Source organism: Limulus polyphemus, unplaced genomic scaffold (assembly GCF_000517525.1).
Source record: "Limulus polyphemus unplaced genomic scaffold, Limulus_polyphemus-2.1.2 Scaffold2766, whole genome shotgun sequence".
NCBI lineage: Eukaryota > Metazoa > Arthropoda > Merostomata > Xiphosura > Limulidae > Limulus > Limulus polyphemus.
In genome coordinates this window covers 54,992-72,043 of record NW_013668376.1, presented here as the reverse complement: position 1 = coordinate 72,043, position 17,052 = coordinate 54,992, and the positions used below count along the sequence as shown (strand labels likewise).

Below are 17,052 nucleotides of genomic sequence, written 5' to 3'. Positions count from 1 at the left end.
ATTATTCTCCTGAAAAACATAGTATCAAAGGTATCACAAGTCTATAGATTATTCTCCTGAAAAACATAGTATCACAAGTCTATAGATTATTCTCCTGAAAAACATAGTATCACAAGTCTATAGATTATTCTCACAACTTGTTTCTCAAATTAGCGACATTAGGACATAAATGTGTAACTTCTTAACAATATGACCATATGTAACTTGACTGATCAGGTTCTGAAGATCCAGACAGCTAACAACAGGGCTTTCTACTAGCAGCATAACAAAACAAACCTAAGATAATCTAAATACACCATGCAGTAATTAATGTTTTATTAAGTTTATTCTGTAACAATGGTACAAGATTAGCAATATCTAACTCAATTCAGAACAAGTTTTTCCAACACCACATGTTTAATGAATATAATATTGAAATGTTTATATTCACCTGATAAAACTTCTAACCCACAGTTAATTTGCTGTAATTCTTCTTCTGGTTCCTTTTCTTTTTTCAAATTCATAACACCATGATGTGTACAATGAACGACTTCATCATCGTTTCTACTGAACATCGAAATAATATCATCCTGTTCTGTTTTCACTCTGACAAATGGGTTCTGAAATTAAAAGAATTTGAGAGACTGATTACAAACAACAGATGTTGATGTCAAAAACTATATGAATTCTCAATCCTCCATTAAATGCTACTTAATTAACATTAACTGATTTTTAATGACAAATTAAGCCACATTTTTGTATGATCAAGATAACAGAGGAGTAATATATTGTACTTATGAAGTCCTGTAGTGACAGTAGCTCAAAAACATACTTGACCCCATGAAATAAATGGTTGTCTATACACTTCCTGAAAATAGTTCAAGAAAACAAAACCTGACAGACTTCAATAGATTAAAATGGATATACCAAATCTTTTAAATGAAAACAGATATATAAGAGAAAAGTAAAAAAATCAATAGCAACACCGTTTGAATGTTTTATCAAAAGTTTCTAGCTATTTCATTACAGTAAAAATTATTTCTTACAAGTTACCTCAGCTTTTGGTACTTTATCATAATTCTCTTCTTGTTTTTCTTCTGCAACTTTAAAATCAGCGATGAAAAGTGTAGATGATTCCTTTGAAGAAGCGGCTTCTTCTGTTGCTATAGATACAGATTAAATATGCTTGTAACAAATATGAATATGACTTGTGCATCACTATAAGTCTTTGCTGTGTACTGACATTTTCTCTAAAGTAGCTCAATTTTCTTGTTTTACTTAATCTTTATGCTACAGTTGGAAAATGACTAATTCTTCCTTTAACCCATTCACTGCGACAGGGACGTATATTTCCCACTGCACTGGGAAATATACGTCCAAGTCGCAGTGAAAGGGTTAAGTGTAGTTTGCTTATCCAAACTGGAGATATAAACTTAGAAGTTTACAAATAACCTGCTACATAAACAGTATACTTTTAATCCCCTGGATATGAGAATGTGTCATATTTTTTACAGAATTACATTCAAAATTTAAGTAAGCTACTTTATTATCAATGTATCTCAATAAATATAGCATCAAAGCACAATTAATAAACCATATTTTAATACAAGTTTTATTTTTATTTCACAAAGATATATTTAAATACTCAGTCTTCAAGTGAAAATGATTTGCTCCAAATTGTTCATTTAAACATTCTTTCCTCTGTTTGAGCTTCAATAAATTAAATTTTGTTCTTTCTGTTGGTTGTAAATAATGTAGTAAACAGAAGAAAGAATTGACATTTTTTTGACAGTATGTAATAGGAGGGCATGGAATGTGGGTTTGACTTTCTGGTTTATATTTCAATAAATCAAGACGACAAGTGGCTATAAAATTAGATTATGTCTTATCAATATCTATACTGTAAGTTTGTATATTAATATATTAACTTGTCTGATGACAGATTTCGAATTATTCTGCTTACAGTTTAAAAACTGCTATCCCCGAGTTCACCTAGACAATGTAAGAGGAATTCTTACAGTTTAAAAGTTGTTATCCCCGAGTTCACCTAGACAATGTAAGAGGAATTCTTACAGTTTAAAAGTTGCTATCCCCAAGTTCACCTAGACAACATAAGAGGAATTCTTATTTAAAAGTTGCTATCCCCGAGTTCACCTAGACAATGTAAGAGGAATTCTTACAGTTTAAAAGTTGCTATTCCAGAGTTCACCTAGACAACGTAAGAGGAATTCTTACAGTTTAAAAGTTGCTATTCCAGAGTTCACCTACACAACGTAAGAGGAATTTTTACAGTTTAAAAGTTGCTATTCCAGAGTTCACCTAAACAATGTAAGAGGAATTCTTACAGTTTAAAAGTTGCTATTCCCGAAGTTCACCTAGACAACATAAGAGGAATTCTTACAGTTTAAAAGTTGCTATTCCAGAGTTCACCTAGACAATGTAAGAGGAATTCTTACAGTTTAAAAGTTGCTATTCCAGAGTTCACCTAGACAACGTAAGAGGAATTCTTACAGTTTAAAAGTTGCTATCCCGAAGTTCACCTAGACAACATAAGAGGAATTCTTACAGTTTAAAAGTTGCTATTCCCGAGTTCACCTAGACAACATAAGAGGAATTCTTACAGTTTAAAAGTTGCTATCCCGAGGTTCACCTAGACAACATAAGAGGAATTATTTTAACATACTTACAAAGCCAGTTAAATTAAATTACAGTTAGAAGACACTGTGTTCTCAACTGAATATTTGAAAGTAAAGTATTAACAATAAACTTAGCAAAAATTAGACTTAACATTTATTGAGATTTTCACTGCAGAAAAGTACAAGACTAACAGGTAATTAGTAAATTTAATGTTTTTAATGTATACTTTATTATTATAAAAGTAATTAAAATTTGAAACTAATTTGTTTATGTAAGAAAAATTATCCAATTCAATATTATAACTTACACTGTGTCCACTGGGTAGCTTATAGCTTGTTATGCAGGATTAGTATTTAGAAATGGGTCAAAGAGCATTAAAACAATAAAATGAAACATCTGTAAACAGAGCCTGAGGTTGCTTAAGATGAAGAATTAGTTTTTCTGTTACAATCTGCAGTCATACTAGAAAGAAAAATAGGGTAATTTAGATTTATTTCTTTTCTTTGTGGTGGTAAAAAGTCAGCTTAATATTGAGGTATAGAAAATAACAGATTCAATATAACTAATATTCATTTAGGAGGCTCTAAAAATCATCAAATGAATTTTGAAAACTGTAAGATGAAAAAAAAAGTTCTTGGTATTTTTTTATCTCAACATGAAAATCACGAGTCAGGATGACTCAGTAAATTGAAAGACAAATTTTTGGTAGAAATACTTAATTAAGAAATCTGCTTGTTTTGTGTACCAAACGCTTGTAATGTTTACAAAAGGTCTTCCAAATTTGGTGAAGATATACTTATCAACTTAAAAGTTATAGAATGTATACTTTCAAGGTTACCTGCTGGTTGCATAGTTTGTCAAAAAATGATCCCATGTGCAGAGGATTAAACAGTAAATGTGTTAAGAGTAGCATTTACAGATACTCTTCACTGCTGCAAGTACTGATTCATTTCTATATCGTTAATTATCAAACTGAAGCTGGTTCAAGTAAAAGATATCTAAACTTATAAGCGTAGGAGAAATCAGGATGGAGAGATTTACCAGAAGCAGGAATACTTCCTAGCTTAAAGAAACAAACTTCAGAACATATTTAGATATCTATAGAGTATACACTGAAGCCAATACGTTTTATATTAAAAAACTGATTAAATTGTCAACTATAAAAATAGGAATTTTGGCATGCTGACTAGAAGATGTTAAATCCCATGCAGAACATATCATTTCTAGGTATAAACCACAGCTTAAATACCACTAGCTCTAATATATACTCTAGAGAACAAATGAGTATTTATCATTTACAAGCTTTCTACATATTTTTTTGGGGGGAAATCATATAGTCTATGGTTAAACTACAGTTATGGCCATTATGTATGGAATGAACATTTAAATTTTGCTCAGTGTGCTTAGTATCAAATGTTGGTGTTTTGTTTCAACAGCCTCTTAACTCATCCAAACAGTTTGCTGTTGCTAACGGTAGGGCAAATATGAATTTGGTTGTATTTGTTGAAATGATCAATATAAGACTAGACAGGTTATCATTTTTCATTGTATAGGTTATTGATTAGGCCTCATTTTGACTATTATGTTCATTCTTGGCCCTCTTACCTTAGGACATTGAATTTTTGGAAAAGGTTCAGAGGAAACTACTAAGAATAAGATACCCTAGTTGAATAGGTTTCTATAAAAGGACAGGTTAAGGTTTCTTTTCTCTTGAAAAAAGAAGAGTTAGAGGGATCTGGTTAGTGTTAAGATTTTTAGAAAATTGACAGTATTAATACATAATCTTTTTTAATATTTAATGGTGAAAATTATAGCTGGGAATTACTACACTTTGCTAATCGATTAATTGCAGGGGTTTATCGATCAATTATATTCAACTAATTGATTATTCTCACAAGACTTGGATAATTTGATTAAATAAAAATAGTCATTAAGCTAAACCTTGAGTCAATCAAAAACGATAATGAGAAATAATAGTGGCAATATTCTGATTACTTGGATAGTGGGAATAATCAAAGAAATTGATTTAATCATAATTTCAACTAATCAGTTACTTCACTTGACACTAACTGATGGTCATAGGTTATTGATTAATTAAGTTAATAGTCCAGTTTTTGAGAATGGTATAAATATGAGTCGCAAGTATATATTTTGACAATGTAGGAGCCATCTTCACCTTCGGCAGTTGGCCTTTTGATGTGGTGAATACAGTAAATTTAAGGGAAGGCTTGATAAAGATTTAAACATCGAAGTTTTTTGTGAAACAACATTGGTGGACCCAACAAGCCTTTTGTTGTTTCTTAAATGTTATGCATATAAATAAAATTTTGGTTGTTTACATCTCTAGATTAAAAGTCAAGCAAGACAATGTATGAAATAAATAATAGCTGGTTAAAGGGATAAACGTGGAAGGTCGTTAGATTAAAAACACATATGATAAGGAAGAGAAATGTCACACTTATAAACCAAATAAATTATAATTAACATAAGATATAATTCAATGGCAACAAAAGACCTGTTGTTCCATCTAGGCTGTCCCATCCACTAAACTAAAATACTAAAGGCCAGCTATTATAACTGGGCAATAAGAGATATTTGTTTAAATGATAGTCCTATAAATCAATTACATTCAACTAACTGATTAGTGGAGTGTTCTTTTTACAATGGTACATAAAAAAAAAGTTGGCAGTGCATGCTGATGACCAGTTGCCTTCTCTCTGGTCAGCAAGAACAACTACAATAACAAAACTGTCAGCAGGAGGTGTTGTCAGTACGTTTGTCATATTTCTTATCATCAGATAACAAAAAACAAAACAACAGTTGCCCTACCTCTAGTCAGCATTTAAAAATTGGTGATGGTGGAAGATAATCTTAGTAGCTTTGCCAGAAAAAAAGACAGAGTAAGCAAGTTTGATGGCATTATTTTGATTACTTGGAGAGGTGAAATAACTGAAAACCCTGTTTTTGATTAGTTGATTCATTTTGTGACAATCCACTTAATCATATCTTCAGTTAATAAGTTACTGGAATGTTCAATGATATTAATAACTGGAAACACTAATTTTGATTAATCAATTATAGTGTTTGATTAAATTCCACATCTCTAGCCCTTATCATTCAAATATCTACAAACCCATCCATTAAATCTACTACATCTGAAGGCAATCCATTCCAAAGATCAATCACCCTAATACTGTTTTACCAAAAGTTAACTGATAATACCAATCTTTATCAGGAAGAATAAAAATGTAATAAACTAATATCTAATTATCATGTAAACTATCATCACCCCATATAAGCAAAATTTATCAATACCTTGTGCGGGGTGAAGGAAATTGCTTAATCTTTGACCACCCCCAATGATTAATTATTTCTCCATTAAACTGTAAAATGCCAAACGTGAAATAGAATTGTCAGAGAGATCTAATTTTTAAGAATTACTGCTAAGTGATCTTTATCTTTACCTTCTTCATTTGTCAGGAGCTTCACATTCAATGAAGCATTGTCTTCTTCAGCAGAAAGGGATTCAATTTTCACCTTCAATTCTTCCATGATTGGATAAATATTTCATCCTTTACATGCTTTCTTGAAGCTTGTAATTTCACTACCCAGAAACAGCATTTTGAAACAAAAAACAATCATTTCACCACATTTATATGACGACTGATGATGAAAGTGCCGATACAGTACTAGTACTACCATTATCCATCAAAAGAGCTATTTCCAAAAATATACGTCGACTCTGAAACATGTCACTATTAATAACAAACTAAATTACCTGACTTTAAAGCTCAAACTTCTTACTTAAAATTATTACAGTTTTAAAGTTTTGATGTTTACAAAGTTAGAACTAGTAGAAGAATGTTTCGCTTAATAAGTTAATTCAATTTCAATTATGCAATAATTCACCTGTCGGTGTGTCACACCGTAATTTTCTTAAAATCGTGCTTATTGATAAAAGTTGTTTAAACAAAAGTTACTAAAAAGAAAAATTACGGGTTTTCTGTAATAAGAAACGAAATCGTTGTGATGACGTTGTTGGTTCTATAATTAGACGCATACACCAATCAAGTCTTTGCAAATTCTAACTGGATATGAATTTCTTGGCTTCGTTTGTCTGCGCCATTTTGAATTTCGATTCAGCATGACTTTGCGATCGTTGGTTTCTTAAGAATTTTTTTTCAAATTCACCACATTCATTTCATATATCTTAAAACGGTTAAATTTAAAATATCAAAAAAATTCTTTAGCAGTGAATACTTAAAATATATTTTATAAAATAAAAAAAAACGAAATATCAAAACATGTTAAAATTTGAAAAATCCTTATCAAAATACGCGCGTGCTCAGTTTATAAACAGGTGTCGTCTGCTACTACTTTGTTGTTATTTGAGTTTACTGTATTTTAAGTTTCGTTGAATATTTTTAAGCCTAAAGTTTTACGCCACTGGACAGGAGGTATTGTGATTCAGACTTAATACTAGTACTTTTGAACGTGGATTTTATTTCAGCAAAACACTCACAAGATAGTTAATTGTTTTTAACGATCCTTGCCCATATTAACCAACTAATTCAATGCTGACTTGGACATGAAATATATCGTAGTGAATCATTTGTTATACTACTACTGTCTTAGAATATCATGTGCCTATTCTTATTCATCATCTAATATACTGACACTGGGCATGAGACCATATCAAAAATAAGCATTCCATATTTGTTTCGTTTTGAGTTTACTTACTGAATAAGTATTGTTTTATTAAAAAATACAGCTTTTAGTTTTTACATTAAAGTAAGAAAGATGTGTTTTTAGAACAGGGACGATGTTTCGATCATTGGTGCGGGCATTCTCAAGTACACAAGTTTCTAAAAACAAATCCTCCTTACTCAACTTATTGTAAAAGCTCTAACTTGTAATAAAACAATTCCACATTTGTGTAAAAAAAATATTCATTTCTATTTTCTCAAACTTCAAAATTACCTAAACAATATTTGTATATCACAGAGAAATCTACTTCCGGCCAAGTACTTGCAAGTTGTAAACCTTTTAAAATTCTAATAAAATAGGTTTTTCATTAATATTTCTTCTGCTGTATTCCAAAATGTGTAGTACATACTGGAGGGTTATACGCATTTTGATAATAATGTTAAAAAAAAAAACACCTTTACATTACAGATAATTATATGATGACTTTTATTTCAACCGACGTTTCGCCTTTGCGTCTTCTTTCGGGCTAGTAGTACACGAAACTACGTTTCTTCTATAAATTAAAACTGAAACACAGAAACTCGCGTGATTCATCTGATATCTTTAGCGTGATGAAACGTTATTATAAATGTTAAATTATTGTTACTAAAATTTAACACGTAAACCTATTTAGTGTCAATGCAAATTTTGTAATCTAATTTTTTTCCACAGATGACAGACAGAATGTTTGGTCTGATTTAAGTGGAAATGACGTCAGAAAAATGTATGTGTATTTCATAGAGAGGTGTGCTACCGTTGTGTCAGAATAAATATCCATCAAATACTGTACTTTTTTTTATAATATAAATAAGTTGAACCTACGTGAAATTATACAAAACTAAATTAGTTTTTATTCACTTTATTTTGGGAAGGGAGAGGGGAGTTAGGGATGATAACCATTTCTGACGCTGATTACGTACCTCAGAGTAAAATGTCGAGGAAAAGAAAAAACAATTTTGATAGCCAATCACAAGCAGCAAAATGTATGCAATAAAAGCGACAAGTGAGACTCCACAAGAAAGGGAAATACGCCTTTATAGCCAACGAAAAAACCAAGCTACTCATCATCAAGCCGAGTCTGAGCAAGAACGGCAATTTCACAGGGATAGTGACGTCATCCGCCATGCAGAGCGGTGTTCGCAAGAAGCATCAAGAATACGAGATCTTCGTTTGATCCTTTCTGTCTAAAAATAACTAAATGTCGATCCTCTGTTCAGGTAATACCCGCCCAACGCAACGCCGGGTAAAGATAGCTAGTATTGTATAAGGTATACCATGTTTTATAGTGACGACTGATTTAAATGAATTAGTTTTTCTGGTATTCTGAGTTATGTTGAACACCAACCATAATTTCTGAATAAAAAAAGGGAAAATTATTGATGAATTTCTAAGGCATTAAGTGTAATGTACAAACACGTTTTTAACAGGTAATAGCGAAATTCATATCAGATTGTCGTCACTGTAGAAACCTGATTGAAATTCAGTATTATATGGTACACATAACTTCCTAGTTATGAAAAACTTAAAATATCGTAAATGCACGTGGAGCATATTAAATGTAATGCACAGACACGTGTAACAAAGACTAATGAAAAAAATATTAGCTCAACGGACAGAAATGTTGATCTGGAGAAAGAGAGGTAAATTCTATGAATACGATCATTACAACGCCAAGATCCAGGATACAATTTCTCGGTGGTAAAACAATAAGTTTACAAACTTACAACGCTAAAACCGGGAGTTCGATTTCCCTCAGTGGACACATCAGATAGCTCAATGTGGTTTTGCTATAAAACAAACAGTACACTAATTAAAAACAACAATACATTTTTATCGTTGGTAGTTGTGTTTTGTAATTACTGTCAACATTTAAAACCTTTAAACGTCACACTTTCACCAAGCGAATTAATAATAAGTAATATATTAGCTTGTATATAACGGGGCAGTTTTTAACACTTAATTTTTTTATTACCGTGGTTTAGTAAAAGCAAAGCTACACAAGGGCTATCTATGCTAGCCACCCCTTGTTTAGCAGTGATAGACTAGGAGGAAGGCAGCTAGTCGACACCACTCACTGCCAACTCTTGGGCTACTGTTTTATTAACGAACAGTGAGATTAACTGTTACATTATAGTGCTCAAACAGCTAAACGGGCGAGCATGTTCGGTGATGAGGATTCGAAACCATGACTCACAGATTGCAAGTAGAAAGCCCTAACCACTAGGCCATGCCGGGCCACATTATAAAAATACACCAGTATGTGTGTCTGAGTTGCTGCTTTTATTACTGTTATTTTCAGTATCGTAACTGGAAACTGCCCAATGGTGTACATGAGCTATTTTATTTCAGAAACTTTTGGCCACGAACTTAGAGGCACAAATACTTAATCAGTTGAGTGAGTGAATTATTACCTTACACAAAGCAGGGTATGAAAATAGCGTCTAAAAACGTCATGAAGGATTTAACAACGAACAAGGACTTATTTGTTAAGCACATAGCTACACAATGGTTTATCTGTGTTGTGCTTTCCATGGATATCAAAACCCAGTTTTTAGTGTTATAAACCTTCAGATTTACCATGTAGTCTTTGGGAGGCAAGAAAAAGGAAGGGGACATTATCTAACTTTGTTCTTTATACAATACTTGCTTCCTTATTGGGTACACTCAGTTTGTTTTAATAAAAGTTATAATGAAATGACAGAAAAATGCAAAGGTGTTAAAACAGAAATATACAAATGTTAATAAATATTGCTCATTTTGTTTTATAATCATGACTTCATTATTCTGTTAAATACTGACCAAGATAAGTTAAGAGTTTTAGAACTACTCTCCGATCAAAATCCTGACCAAATCTCCTGTTATTCAGTAGACCAACCCATTAAAGTCCAAACTTATATTTAGTTCACCTAAATTAAAGATAGAGTGGTCAGATATGGATAACATATGGTACCACGACTGTAGTTTATTGTGGGTTTTTTTATTAGCTGCTAAATTGTGTAATGCCTTTTGCTTGAATTCTCATATTATGAGGGAAACACAAACTGAGTATGTACAATGTGTTTTTTGCATCTGGTCCAAGTTTGAGATCGAGCAGTGTTGTATGTACAGAACATTGAGACTAACATCAACCATAGTAGCTCAACCCTAGCTCTGGTGGAGCCAAACGAGAATGGAGAGAGAGAGTCTGGTAACACCAATGATGGACACTGTCCACCAACATAAACTTTCTCACCAGCAGGCAAGACAGCTTGTGCCAAACAATGTGAGTACATAATGGGGTAGTGGCGAGCCTCCTCAAAACAGGAGGTATACAACATAGAAGAATATGATCCAGGAAGGATTTGAGATCCAGCGGAGTCAAAGAGCGAGCTGCTGAGAGCAACTTGCTACTATACCATCCTATATCAGGAGTCTGTCATTCGTTGGAGTGTTGGTGCCAAACAATGTGAGTACATAATGGTGTAGTGGCGAGCCTCCTCAAAACAGGAGATATACAACATAGAAGAATATGATCCAGGAAGGATTTGAGATCCAGCGGAGTCAAAGAGCGAGCTGCTGAGAGCAACTTCCGGTAGAGTAGCAAGTTGCTCTCAACAGCTCACTCTTTGACTCTGCTGGATCTCAAATCCTTCCTGGATCATATTCTTCTATGTTGTATACCTCCTGTTTTGAGGAGGCTCGCCACTACCCCATTATGTACTCACATTGTTTGGCACCAACACTCCAACGAATGACAGACTCCTGATATAGGATGGTAGTGTAATCCTATATCAGGAGTCTGTCATTCGTTGGAGTGTTGGTGCCAAACAATGTGAGTACATAATGGGGTAGTGGCAAGCCTCCTCAAAACAGGAGGTATACAGCATAGAAGAATATGATCCAGGAAGGAGTTTGAGATCCAGCAGAGTCAAAGAGTGAGCTGCTGAGAGCAACTTGCTACACTACCATCCTATATCAGGAGTCTGTCATTCGTTGGAGTGTTGGTGCCAAACAATGTAGAGAACATATGAATCAAGCAAGTGAATATTAAGAAGTCAGAAAAGAGCATTTCTAGCCCCTGTTATCGAAGCAAAGCAGATTACTTCACTGACATTTAAAGGTAAAGCAAAGGAAGACTTGTCTCACTTTCTAAAGATTTTCAGTAGGTAACTGCATGTTGAGCACAGTGAATGTAACCAACGTTATGTAATGCAAAGGTTGCATCTCTTACACTGAGACTGTTAGTTGAGGACTGTGCACACAATCTAAACTCAATGCAGAAAAAACAACTTGTAGGCAGAATACGCTGATGTATTTATTGGACCAGATGGTCAATTGGGTTGAACCACTGTTACACAACATCATATATGTACAAGTGATACCATGCCAGGTTTTAAGAAGATACATTTTAAGTGTAACTCTTAAATAGCATATTGCGAGATGTCAATTATAGCCAGTATGGTATAAGAACTCCTTCAAGAGGACATTACAAAGAGAAGATCTTTATAACTGTGGGAAACATGGTCACAACAGTGGAGATTGTAAGGAATCAACAGTTATTATTGAGCCAAGGAGAAAATGTTCTGAGGATATTTTGTTGTAGAGTCCACTCCAATCAAAGGAACAACAAAGACATACCCCCCCCCAAAAAAAAAACTAGGTGAATTTATGGGGTGAAGTTTGATTGGAAATACTCCATCTACTCCAAATAAAAAAATAAGATTATAAGTTAATCCTCCATGAGCTCAGGGTCTGATTTATGGAAAAACAGGTAGTATACTGATTGCCACTACCTCTACAACTTCAGTTGTTTACTTAATTTGAAATGTGAAAAACTGCCTACATAAATGAAGAAAGGATTGATACAAACAGCGGGTGGGAATAAAAGTTCCAGCAGAAGTTGGAAGTTATCATTACTATAGGAATATTCTCTGTATCTCATGATGTATAGGTAACTGGCATGGAAAGTGGGTATAAAAGTTCCAGCAGAAGTTGGAAGTTATCCTTACTATAGGAATATTCTCTGTATCTCATGATGTATAGGTAACTGGCATGGAAAGTGGGCATAAAAGTTCCAGCAGAAGTTGGAAGTTATCCTTACTATAGGAAGATTCTATGTATCTCATGATGTATAGGTAACTGGGATGGAAGAAAAGTGCATTTTGGGAACTGACACAACGTGTATACGTGTATGTGAGGCTAGAATAGGAGTTTAAATATATTCAGTCCTGTGGTTAACTGTAGTGCACAAAACATGGGAATATTGGAATATAAATGATCACATTATCAAGAAGGGCAACATTATATATTGAGTGATTGTGCACAAAACACTTGAACACTGAAGATGATAACTCTCATGTTATCAAATAGAAGGATGATGTCATATCTATACGTACAACAATAAGATGACTAACTTTTTTATAAAATGAAGTGGGAAATGGAAAAGTCACACATTTGAACTTTTTGCAACTTCTGTCAGTCACTAATGATACTGTATGAAATCAAAGCACATGTTTACTGATGATGAAAACAGTATCAATGATTTTCAACACCTTAGGTAACAGTGACATGTTACAATTAGTAGATGAGAAAATATCAGCATGTTATCATACCTGAACTAACATCAAAAAGTTTTATTATTTGTACACAAAATCTTCAATGGTAGCTTTTTACCTACCAATAAAGGTTATTTTCTCTTCTGTAAACAACTGAAAATAACTATTAAGATATAAATAAAAAGAATTTTTTCTTCTTCTATGGATGCAACAAGACTAGCAGAATTAAAATTATTTATATCAAGTGAGACATCAAAGACACAGTTGGATCCAGAGTTGCAGATTTTGTTAATACCAGTACTGGAGAGATGGAAGGCTTGACTGAAACTAGGGGCTCGACAGGTTGATCCTTGTGCTTCAGGTGGAGACGAAGCATGGATCATTCTTCAGAAAGTATGTGAATGAAGTTTCCATGCAAGTATCTGAGGTGAAGTAGCAAGATAAATGTGTATAAGATTTATGGTAAATCTAGTCAAAGACAAGATGGCCTAAAGGGTAAAGGATTTTATTATGTAGAACAAAATGTCTGGAATAAAAGATGCATGGTGAAATCGAATTTCATTGGTCAGAATTTAAACTTGAAATGTAGGTTGGGATATTGTGATGGCTTGGTCACAATTACTAACTACTGTCTTGGCCAAGTGACTTTAATGCACTCAGATGTTTATTATCAGAAAATTATATTTCTTTGACTGAATATTCCAGTCAATCAGGCTTTATTGGATCTCTAACTTGCCCAAAATATAGTGTGTTATCCACTGCTGCTATTTACATGACAACAGCTAACACAGTTACCTGTATATTCCTTTTATCACCATCTGGTTGTTTTATGAATACACCCCATATCAACTAACTGAAATAGGCTAGCCAATGTAAAAGTAACAACTCTTAAGGTTTGATTGTGAGAATCTGTTAACACAGAACATCTCATCCCCACAAGACTTCTTTCAGTCCAAACTTCATGTTTTCTTCAGGTATTGAGTTCACCTAATCCTTTCAACAAAAATCCATTATTTGTCAAATATTTCAGTATCAAAGCAGAATGTATTCTTTCACCAGCATTAATGAAAATATCATGTACACCATATATTCAAATAATGTCTCGTGGATCAGCAACTGCTTTTTTTTTCGTATCACAGTGCTTTAAATTTCACTTCAAATACTTTCATACATTACTTGATGTTTGTATTCTCCGTGTGACCAGTTCACTTGTGTCATACAACACTCGTATAGCATCCATAACCATGTGTAACACCAAACACAACTCACATGCAGGAGCTCTACACACACTCGTGTTTACTGCAGGCTTCTAGAGTACTGCAACATCTGCTCTGCATAAATTACACTACTCCTGAATTAGATAATTCAAAAATAAATTATCTTGACACCTTTTCTGTCATCATCCTCAGTTGCATAATGAAAACATGCTATCGTCCAAACATCTAATGTCAGCTGTAGTAAATAAGCAGTTTTTGTCCAGTATCCTGTAAATCTATATTGACAAAACTGCTCAATGTCTGTGAAACTATGGGCCACAACATCATTTTGGTCCCATTAATGCTGCAATAAAACTTTATTTTAACTTTGGAAACATAAAGTGACAATTACATAATGTAGTATATAAATTCCACTATAAAAAAACCACTTTACATCTTGAAAAATAAGGAATACCAATTCACTGATATTACAATCAAGTGACTTTATTAATGGCTGGTCAGTAATGTCAATAAGAAGATTACCACCAGTGTCTTGTGTGATTGTTGGAGCTGTTATAAGACTCCTTTAATGGTGCTTGCACATCTGAGTTCTCTTGGGCAGCCAGATAAAAATGTCTAGCAGCCTTTTCCTCATTATTTGAGTTGAGATGATACAGAAGAGTATTATATTCATCCTCTGATAACGTGCTTCAACTTCTCACCTATCCAATGTACTAGAAGTTTGTCAGTAATGTATGATTGGCAAAAGCTCATAATTTGGTAAGCTGTCCTGTTGAAAGAAGAGATAAAGACCTACCTAACGGAATAAAATTCCTTCCATGCTCACAGGTTGTGCCAATTTCAATCTCAGACCTCATGATCAAAGTAAACCATCTTACTGTAACATCTTCCATTTTATAGTATACTTTTCTAGATATTAACACGTGACTTCACATAATCTTGTCCACCAAATAACAAGTCCACTTCTGCTCTGTTGCACAATATGCCAGATTGATGTGTAGTAATTTGAGTTTGCTTGGTAATAACAGACTTTGCAAGCATTTGGTTGATAGTCTTATCTGCCATACCGTTGAACTGGTAATAATACATTGAAGTGTGCATCTTTACTATGGACTACACTTTGATATCCACTATTCAGGCAACACGTCAGCAATGGATTGTACAATTGTACTGAACAATTATGTTTCAGTCCAACAAGTGAAGTAACCAAATATCTCACAGAGCAATTACTTTGTGCAGACTGTGAAAGAGGACAAACTCTGTCTGGGATTATTTATGTGTAATGGATAACCAAAAACGTTTTCCTAAAGTTTATTCCGTTTTCAGTGGTTTTCTCTTTCCACAACACAAAATGTAGACTGCTCAATATCTAAGCACAAATGTGGCCAGAGAAATTGCTTTCATATGTTAGTACATGTAAATGTAACACAGTGGTAGCCTACAGTCCTTACACTGTGGAAAGTTTCAAGTATTTTCTGTTTACGAGTCCTGGAGACCACTGGCTACAACAAAGATTATAAAACACATTACAGCATACTTTTATGGAGTCACAGCTACTTGTACACAAGACATAGGTTATGTGCATCCATATTATGTGTTGTTCATGCTTCATCTTGCTGCATGACAAGAAGTGCCCAAGATAGATCTGGATCCTTCAGTTGCTCTTCTTGAAGCTCTTGAAATATTAAATGTAATAACTCAATACAAACACTGAGCTGACTCACAAAATACTTTACTGAATTCTCATTAACTTTTCATTCACTTTACTAACTACCTGAACCTAATGCTTCACTGATTCTTGTACTTATATATATTTGTAGATTTTTTACAAAACCTCTTGACCATTACACTGTAAAGAACTTTCTTAACATTTGATCATTATCATGATTAGCAATTCTCTCTAGTAAAGAAACATCTAAACCAAAATACTGAAAATATAGCTTATAACAATATCAATGACAAAATATGTTTGTAGTAGCTCAAACCTGAAAGAATGCCCCTCTTTACCACTTAATTACCATGCCCATTCTGTGAAACGCAGACTTTAACAATAAAACATCATTGGTACAGATCAGACTCCTCTTCCATTGCAGTCCTTTCAGTATAAGCTCTGTTAGCCCCTTGAAAGCTGCAAGTATGTTTCAAGCTGAATGGTGTGATTTGAAATTTGTGCAAATCAATAGTCAAGTGATAAAAGCAGTTTTAACCCTTTTACTGCAGCTGGGACGTATATTTCTCAGTGCCTCCACCCTTTCACACTGCGACTTGGAGAAATGTTTCCCACTGTCATTTAAAATTACCGTATAAGTTGGAAAGTATTTATTGTCATCCCACCTAATGATGATATATGGTTTCTCTCAATGTTTTCCACTCAGCCCTTCAATAACTAACAAGATGTCTAAGCAGAATGTACGACAATTTTGTATTAACCATGCCTGCATCACTACAGCAGTGAGTAGTAACCCTAATTACTATTTAAATATGCTTGATGCACTTGACTCAGGTAATTTAAAAGACAGTGTGAGTGAGTCAAGTGGTGTTCAAATGTGTGATGATGAAGAGGCAATGAGAAAAAAGGATGCTTGTTTGTTTGTTTGTTCTTGAATTTTGCGCAAAGCTACACGAGGGCTATCTGCGCTAGCCGTCCCTAATTTAGCAGTGTAAGACTGGAGGGAAGGCAGCTAGTCATCACCACCCACCGCCAACTCTTGGGCTACTCCTTTACAAACAAATAGTGGGATTGACCATCACATAATAATGCCCCCATGACTGAAATGGTGAGCATGTTTGGAGTGACAGGGATTCGAACCCGTGACCCTCAGATTGCAAGTCGAGCACCCTAACCACCTGGCCATGCCGGGCCTAAAAAAGGATGCTAGCTATCCATCTAGTGACGATAGTCAAGATGATGAACCTGGACCCAGCAGAGAAAGGCATAA

The 17,052-nt window shown here is 33.9% G+C and overlaps 1 protein-coding gene across 8 annotated transcripts in view; it reads right to left on the bottom strand.

Annotated features, from left to right (window-relative positions):
• LOC106467852 (zinc finger protein 271-like) overlaps positions 1-17,052 on the bottom strand; it is a 43,402-nt gene that overhangs the window by 4,689 nt on the left and 21,661 nt on the right. For 3 of the 8 annotated variants that reach the window (XM_022396051.1, XM_022396052.1, XM_022396050.1), the window contains exons 5-6: positions 1,033-1,142; positions 431-599 (exon numbers count right to left, since the gene is read on the bottom strand). In XM_022396051.1, coding sequence (XP_022251759.1) covers positions 431-599; positions 1,033-1,142 — 279 coding nt within the window. Of the gene's footprint in view, positions 1-430; positions 600-1,032; positions 1,143-6,080; positions 6,221-6,525; positions 6,749-17,052 lie in introns of those variants that run through there. The other 5 variants (XM_022396055.1, XM_022396054.1, XM_022396056.1 and 2 more) reach the window with 5 other exon arrangements.